The sequence below is a fragment of the Aedes aegypti genome, chromosome 2, assembly GCF_002204515.2.
Source record: "Aedes aegypti strain LVP_AGWG chromosome 2, AaegL5.0 Primary Assembly, whole genome shotgun sequence".
Lineage (NCBI taxonomy): Eukaryota > Metazoa > Arthropoda > Insecta > Diptera > Culicidae > Aedes > Aedes aegypti.
Genome location: NC_035108.1, coordinates 46,213,618 through 46,222,889, shown reverse-complemented (window position 1 = coordinate 46,222,889; position 9,272 = coordinate 46,213,618). Strand labels below are relative to the sequence as shown.

Here is a 9,272-nt window from a genome sequence, read left to right as displayed (position 1 = left end):
TAGTAAACTATTTCTTTTGAATGCCGAATGTCAGACCTATAAACATTTTTATTTGTAAATTATGTACTTCAATAGCAAAGCCTCAAAAATAAGCTATTATTTGAACTTCATAGAAATAATGGTAACTATGCAAATAATTGTAACTTTTGATTTCCTCGAAGAAATCATCTCAAATTTTCAGAGAAGATGCTTAGATATCATATGTTTTGAATGCTTAATGCAAAGCTGATGGTTACTTGGCTAGTTAACAAATTAATAATGAGGCATTGGTGTGGAAAATTTTGAAGTATGTATAAATACCTTACAAAACAGCTCAAAACCTTCAAATCACGATAATTTTCGATTCCCTCGTTAAAATATTTTCAAATTCATGGAGAAGTTGATTGAGTACAATATCTTTCGAATGGTAGGTGCCAAATTCTTGGACATTTTTTTGCGTTAATAACGGTTTCTGGCACACCGTGCCATCTACTTTTAAGTTTCTCAAATACCTACCATATTGTTAAAGCAATCGATAATTTCTCGGATATCAAAATAGCCAATAGTATACTAAATTCGCAATCTTTTTTCCCATTTATTCTTTGTTGGCCCATAGTAAGCTTGAATATTCAAACGAGTAATGAACACGTTGCATCTCCTACTGCAGCAAGTATACGATGGGGATGTGGGTGAAATTCCTCTGAATGAACCGTAATCGACAATCGCCTCGTGAATCCAGACTGCCTGCCTGATGAATGAAACCAGCTACTACTGTACGGACGTGAGCGTGATTCAACAACCAACCAACCAATCAAACCAGCGATGGTGAATCAGTCTTCGGGTTTGTTTTGGTCCGTTCGCACGTGTGTATGGAAGGTGTGCCGCAGTGTATGCTCTTACCTGGACAGAGGATTCGCGGTCGGTGGCGATAATGTTGAACAATATTGCTGTGGTATGTGTAACACGATCACCTACGTAGGTGTGCATTTAAATCAAACAGTACTGAAGATATGATCTTTCCGAATTGAGTAGATTATTTATGTAAAATTACCAGTATTTTGGACATGTTAAATATAATTTAAATACGCATCTTGTGAAGTGTGGTGAAGAAAGCAGACTAAGTCGTTGGAATCTTCCACAAAACCCCGAAGAAAGGAGGTTTGCAGACGGATTATTATTTGGGGTCGATCAAGTCGCCAAACACGCCCATAAAAGTTGATCTCACAGGACAGGATATTAAAACGTTCAACGAAACATGAATCGTCTACTGGTGGGGGCCCTATTTGGTGTAGCGCTTTTCAGAACTGGTAAGTTTATATACATGGATGTATAGGGATCATTAAATCATTTAAATCTTCATAGTTGAACAGTGATTACCTATTGGATGATCTTGACGTTTCAGTAGAATTCGATGTTTGTACAAATACATAAAAACCCTATTAAGCTTTCAATGTATGTGGAAGATTGTCGCGATCAAGTTAGATATGATCAGCTGTCATAGTGATAAGAAGTTAGCTTTGGACGATACTATTCGATTTTTGTAGATTTTAATACATAAGCCTAGTTAAGGAAAATACGAATTGACGATTAATTATTTCCATCTCAAGTAGCTCACAGCGAATTAGTACGATGGTGCTGTGGAACCTTTCCCCGTTGTATAATTCTAATATCCGTTTCCATGGTGATTTTGATTCACTAAACGTTTGCATTCAGTTACTTGTAGGGGTAGACGCGGCAAGATGAGCACTAGCCTGGGACACGGTTATATGAAAAATATGAATTCTCTCTCCAGTCCACTTTTTGGATTGTATTTGGGTCCCATAACAACTGTGGAAAATATCAGCTCGATCGGTGAAACTATATTTTAGCGCCAGCCGTTCAAAGTTTGTATGGGATTTCATATAGAAAAACTTACTTTTGCATATAAAAATCGCTAGAGGTCGCCCATTGACCTCTACAAAAATTCTGATCACAGACTTCGATTGGTATTTTTACGATGAAAAACATTATCGAAGACCGTAAAGAAATCCGATGCATGTGAAAGAAGTTTTTAAGTTTGGATTATTCTTAAATTTTGCCTAATTTTGTTATTATTGTTAGTCCTTTACGTGTTAATCAACGTTACCTTGCCAATCGGTTTTCAATGTCGAATTGTTTCGCCGTCTTCGGCAATATTTTTTATCGTAAAAATACCCATCGAAGTCTGTGTACAGATTTTTTATAGAGTTGAAATGGCAACCTCTGGCGATTTTTCTTTGCAAAAATAAGGTTTCCCGTACTAAATCCCATACGAACTTTGGACGGCTGGCGCTAAAATATAGGACCCAAATGCAATCCAAAAAGTGGACTGAGCGAGAATCTGAATTTTGTCCGGCACTAATGAGCACTCTTTGTATGTGACGTTGTTGCCAAAGCCCCTAAAATTAATTAAATTGATATCACGGCTTAAAATCTTAAATGAAAAATAAAATTATCGCCATAATAATGACCACGAGTTGAAATTATCTATTTTGAACATGGTAAGTCTTAAAATAGCCTACAGAAACATTGAGATTATAGGATTGGTGACTGACCCATGATCCATTTTTTTGTCTCGATCCCAAAAGATAATTTAGTTGTTTTGAATAATCAATAACAAATTAAACTAATTATGAAATGTCTGTAAATTAATTTACAAGAACCATTTTTCACTTGCACGGTTAATTAATTGTCAAGTTCTAGGCAATTCCAGTCTAAGGAATTTTGCTGTTATAAGGTTTTGAAGATTTGAGGTTTACATGTATATTTTTCGTCATATATACGTGTCAAATTTAAAAATTGAAATCGAAACTGCGAAAAGAAAGCACGTGCTCCGGTGGGGATCGAACCCACGACTTCCTATTCGCTAGATAGGCGCTAAGAGACCCCGACGCTCGGAGGCGAACTGAACTCGATTACCCCGAAGCACATGGTATCATCATTTCGCAGTCTGAACTTCCTTCGGATGTATGAGATGTACATGTAGACATCAAAGCGAGAGAGTTATTTTTAACTAATCAAGACTTTTGATGGTTGAACGTTACATTAACAATGTCAAATAGGGAGATGGTTACTAATTTTACCAAAACAAAAACGTTTAAGCAGGCTTTACGATGCTGCTCATCTTTTGCCGTCTACCCCTAGTCAACGCTTGACCCAATCCGGCGATGGGGTTGACGGGATACGGCTTTGTGTCGTTGTTCCATTCGTTCCACACGCGATGGCTTCTTCGCATCGTACTAATAATTGCATCGGTCTATTTCTATACAAATTACGTTACGATTCGAGCTGGGGAGAGGAGAGGGCCGTAGAAAGTTTAGCAAAATTTTCGAAGCATCCATACATAAAACGTGCCAATGAGGGGGAGGGGTATCGACAATGGCCAAATTTAGCGAAACATCATTTGTGTATCACCCCCAAGGGCCAACCCTGTAATAAGGACGATGGTGGACAATGGACGACATGTAGATAGAAGATGATTCGTCTGCTACCCAAAAGCAGAACTAGCAATTAGTGCGATTGGATTATCGAATTCGTTCGCTTTGGGAGACGTTTGCAACGTTTCTAATGAATATACTAACGGAGGAGATACAGTGAGGAAGTGAGCTTTTAGCGAACGTTTTCGCAAAGGAACGCAACATTAGCTACACAGCCAATTCATATTACCGACCCCAGTAAAACTTTACTGGGTTTTGGAACTACGGAATTTTCGATAATTTTTACGATTACGGGGCTTCTTTTGACATTATTTCCACATTCTTTAACTTTAAGGATTTGTAACTTTTAGAATTATGGATAGATATTGATAATTTTTACCTATATTTAAGTTGTATATGTACGTAACAAATGTGCAAAGTATGAGGCAAATCCATTAAGAAATAACAAAAATGCTTGAATAACGAAAAACGTGTGTCGTGTGGGGCCCAGATAGCCGTAACGGTAAACGCGTAGCTATTCAGCAAGACCAAGCTGAGGGTCGTGGGTTCGAATCCCACCGGTCGAGAATCTTTTCGGGTTGGAAATTTTCTCGACTTCCCTGGGCATATAGTATCTTCGTACCTGCCACACGATATACGCATGCAAAAATGGTCATTGGCATAGTAAGCTCTCAGTTAATAACTGTGGAAGTGCTCATAAAGAACACTAAGCTGAGAAGCAGGCCCTGTCCCAGTGGGGACGTAACGCCAGAAAGAAGAAGAAGAAGTGTGTCCTTCAAGACAAAAAAGGGGCTACTTTGGACATTTTCACAATTTGATAACTTTCAAACTGATTCTATAGATTATCGTCCACTGTGATGTTATTGAACGTTTTTCATTGATAAACATAATTTAGAAATTTGCAAAGCTAGAAACAATCACACATGTATAAAAAATTTCAGCGAAACACATGCCAGTCACTATGCTAAGTTTGCATTATGAAACTTAATCTTACAACTTCCTGTTAAATGGAACTATCAGTTACGAATGCGTGATTTTTAAGTTGACATAAACGAACGATGTAACTACTAGGTACTGCGATGTTATGTACAAACACTGTTTTTTTTTTCTATTCTTACTGTTATACGAACGATATGTAGAATGATCACATTATTACCAGTAACTAATTTAATACCAGTAAGTTGTTTTCATTAAAAACGCAATCTATGAAGTAAAGTTTTGCAAGGTCGTAAAGAATTATGTTTGCATTTGTAATATGCTTTTAGCTTCTTAGCAGTTTAGAGCTGGCTTAAGAGTAGTTTGTTTTTAGCATTTGAAGGATGCAATTGTTTTGTACTGCAAATTCATGTAAAACATGACGGAAAATATTTCTTTAGAGATTATGTTGCGAACTTGTCATTAGTACGTATTGAAATATGTGTATTTTATGTCTATTAACTTTTACAAACATTTATTTTTAATTTTTTATGTTGTAAAATATTCAAACTAAAACATTATAATAAATTAAAAGTGGTAAAAATAAGACCTTAAATCAATTATTTTAATGAAACAACAATTTCAAGCAAAACAAAACACAAGATTTTTATGAAACATGACGATTTGACAGTTTTATGATGCTCCTAATAAGTTTCCACGACATGGGTAAAATTCAAACAATGTTTGCCTAGCCAATGTTTATACCTTGTGAATATTTATTTAGACTTTTTTTTATATGTTATCTTGTTAATTGTTATTGGTTAAAAAAATGCTGAAACACAAAATTGCTCAGATTAATATTTACGCTATTAATAAATACAAAAGGTAAGTGTCCAAAGTAGCCCCTGGAATCAAAAGTAGCCTCGTCCGACCAAACCGGACCAGGTAAACCAAAATATGTTTTGATTGATATCAGTAACATTGTAGAGCGTTTTTACTGGCTTTCCAGTTTCCCCTTTGCTCATCTGGATACGGTTTTTTTTTTTCAAAAATCAATACAAATAACAACTTAATCGTGAGAATAAACATCTACGGTATGCTCATATCTCAGTGGAAGTAATCGAAAAATGTGTGAAAAAAATCATAATTATTTGTTTGGTTTGAATACTAGAGGCAAACTCAATGATGCAGATGAATTTACCTCTTGTGTGGAAACCAAATGAATTTACCAACGTGGGCAGTTAAAATCGCGCTGAGCCTTTTCGGTTGTTTGAAATAGTTGAGTTTGTCACTAAATTTCGACTAGGGGGGATGGGGGGCAAGAAGGGCACCTTAAGATATATAGGTTCAAATCATGGTTGATTAGCACAATTTTTGAAGATTATTTCAAGTAGGGGCAAGCTCGCCTCTTGTTCTAAATGATGTTATCGATAGATTTCAAAAATATAAGAAACACATGATGATTTGAGATTTTTGAAAATGTCCCTTCTTATGAGGTTTTCAAACGAGGCACGGGGCAAGAGTGCCACTCGTATGGGGCAAGAAGACCACCAGAGCAAAATGCCACAAATTTTGTATATTATTATTTCCCCGCCTAAACGATAAATTCTAGAGTAAGTAAAGATAAAAACTGAGGGATAAAAGTTGACTCATAGTTAAAAGAGTAGTTTTACGAAATTAATTTAGTTCTCATCTTATTTGACTATAACAATAATAGTAAACATTTTCAGAAACCATTTTGAATGTTCAAGATGGTTTATTTTGATTTTATTTAGTAGGAAACATTGATTTAATGCAATATTATACAAGCAAAATGAAAGTTCATTTGATTTTATATGAGAAAATTGCGGTTTCTCTCTTGCCCCATAAGACATATTGTTTTTATATATGTAAAACTTAATGTCAAAAAGACTTTTTCGAAAAAATCCTCACAGCTCTATAAAACAATTGAAAATCATCAATACTGTGTGGAAAATCAATATGTTTTGTATTTATTTGGAGTCAAACCTTGTTTTCCAGTCTTACATTCTTATAATATTTCGCATTTTTCCAATTCGTACCTAGTATAAAACACCTGGAGATCACCACAGCAGACAGAATCGCAAATCGACCACGTTCTGATTGATGGTCGGCACTTCTCCGACATTATCGACGTCAGGACCTATCGTGGCGCTAACATCGACTCCGACCACTATCTGGTGATGGTCAAACCAAGGTATCTATAAGAGAGGTAATGCAATGTGTCAAATTGCTGAATCCGCCATATTGTAAAAGCATTTGACACCTGGCCACTTTGTTTTCATGGAATAGCCTCAGCATGCCATGAAATCACTTCAGCTTTTTCCTCCCTCCAGTTTGTTTTGTTCAGTAAACGTAAAGAAACATCATGAGACGACCTTGAAAAACAACGGTCGTGTCTCTGGCTTTCTAGAACCATATAATTTCGGTTGAATAAAACACAAACACTTTTTTCTATTAAACTCCTTTTCACTTCTCTTTTTTATTTACTTTCAACGACATTCATCACTTTCATCATTTTTGTTCTAAAATAAACCACTGCATTTCCTGCGTCGTTCATCCTGTTATTCTGTTTTCTCTCTTCACCTGTTTAATATTTTATTTTCTTTCACCCAGTGCTGTAAAACGGAGCACAGAGTCTGTTCATGCTCGACAGAAAAATGCTACCGCATCGGTGGAAAAAAGAACGGCTGTGAGCAGACTCTGCTCATCCAGCAATCACGCTCTTTTTACATTAGTTTTGTTCTGGTTCTCCGACGCAAGAATCTGTGAACAAATCCGTCGCTGTTGGTTCGTGAGCGTGTGAGCGTGGATCCTGCCTAATATTGGTTCATTTTGTGTAAACGGTATGATTCTTTCCACCACTGCTTTCACCTAACAAGCAATAGGTGCATGTCCGTTCAGGGTCCATTGAGGGTGATTCCTGAAAGCCGATAATAAAAGCCCTAAAATGGACAATTTAGGAAAAGCAAAAGTATGTAGCACAAACCATTTGCAATAAAAATAATGTTAATCTCAATACCTGAACGACGTATTTCCCCCGGATATAAAACATCCGTGTCCGGAATCTTTCAAAGTAGTAAGTAAAACACTACGGTGTTTGGTGTTCACAGCCATATTCCAGAAATCGAAAATGATAGCATCTGAAATAACAAAGTTTTTGTTTATTGATGAAATACAGAAATTTTATCTTACTTACCTTCCCAAGTCATACGCAACAATTTTCAGTAACATAAACATCTCTATGGATACGTTAGAAACTCTTGGAGGGCAAAATACACAAACATATCGACCAGCCCACCGACTCACCAGCTGTCACTTTTTAACCCCTCTCGGTTCACCACTCCCCGCTTCCAGTGACTGCTTAGATTGCTGTACCTGTACTTTTAAATACCTTGGGTCAAACTGCGCCCAAAACTCTCCGTCGTTAACAACGTACGGTACCGACGGCCGCCCCGGTATGACCTAGAGCGACTCAAGCAACCGGATGTCGCAGCGGCATACGCGCAGCAACTCGAGGCTGCAGTACTGGAAGAGGGTGAGCTGGACGAAGCCCCTCTTGAGGACTGCTGGAGAGCAGTAAAAGCAGCCATCAACGATGCAGCTGAGAGCAACGTCGAGTACGTGGGACGGAGTCGACGGAACGATCGGTTCGACGAGGAGTGCCAGGAGGTTTTGAAGGAGAAGAATGCAGCGCGGGCGGTCATGCTGCAGCAAGGGACCCGGCAGAACGTGGAACGCTATAAACGAAAACGGTTACAGCAGACCCGCCTCTTTCGGGAGAAAAAACGCCGCCTGGAGGAGACGGAGTGCGAGGAGATGGAACAGCTGTGCCGGTCTCAGGAAACGCGTAGGTTCTATCAGAAGCTCAACGCATCCCGCAACGGCTTCGTGCCGCGAGCTGAGATGTGCAGGGATAAGGATGGGAGCATTCTGACGGACGAGCGTGAGGTGATCGAAAGGTGGAAGCAGCACTTCGACGAGCACCTGAATGGTGCTGAGAGCACAGGCAATGAAGGACGGGACAACGGAGGAAATGCCTTCGTCAGTACTGCGGAAGATGGAAACCAACCAGCCCCCACTTTGAGGGAGGTTAAGGATGCCATTCACCAGCTCAAGAACAATAAAGCTGCTGGTAAGGATGGTATCGGAGCTGAACTCATAAAGATGGGTCCGGAAAGGCTGGCCATTTATCTGCACCGACTGATAGGCACAATCTGGGAAACAGAACAACTACCGGAGGAGTGGAAGGAAGGGGTAATCTGCCCCATCTACAAGAAAGGCGACAAGTTAGATTGTGAGAACTTTCGAGCGATCACCATTCTAAATGCGGCCTACAAAGTATTATCCCAGATCATCTTCCGTCGTCTGTCACCCGTAGTAAACGAGTTCGTGGGAAGTTATCAAGCCGGCTTCGTTGACGGCCGATCGACAACGGACCAGATCTTTACTGTACGGCAAATCCTCCAAAAATGTCGTGAATACCAGGTCCCAACGCATCACCTTTTCATCGATTTCAAGGCGGCATACGACAGTATCGACCGCGTAGAGCTATGGAAAATCATGGACAGCTTTCCCGGGAAGCTCACGAGACTGATAAGAGCGACCATGGAAAGTGTGCAAAATTGTGTGAAGGTTTCAGGCGAACACTCCAGTTCGTTTGGATCCCACCGGGGACTACGACAAGGTGATGGACTTTCGTGCCTGTTGTTCAATATTGCGCTAGAAGGTGTTATGCGGAGAGCCGGGCTCAACAGCCGGGGTACGATTTTTACGAGATCCAGTCAATTTGTTTGCTTCGCGGATGATATGGACATCGTCGGCCGAACATTTGAAAAGGTGGCAGACCTGTATACCCGCCTGAACCGCGAGGCAGCAAAAGTTGGATTGGTGGTGATTGCGGCC

The 9,272-nt window shown here is 39.2% G+C and overlaps 1 protein-coding gene across 2 annotated transcripts in view; it reads left to right on the top strand.

Annotated features, from left to right (window-relative positions):
• The first annotated feature begins 634 nt into the window (after positions 1-634).
• LOC5570502 overlaps positions 635-9,272 on the top strand; it is a 32,004-nt gene continuing 23,366 nt past the window's right edge. The window contains exon 1 of one of the 2 annotated variants that reach the window (XM_021840752.1): positions 635-1,286. In XM_021840752.1, the coding sequence (XP_021696444.1) occupies positions 1,235-1,286 (52 nt within the window). In that variant the 5' untranslated portion in view covers positions 635-1,234. The remainder of the gene's footprint in view (positions 1,287-9,272) is intronic. The other variant, XM_001659137.2, reaches the window with a different exon arrangement.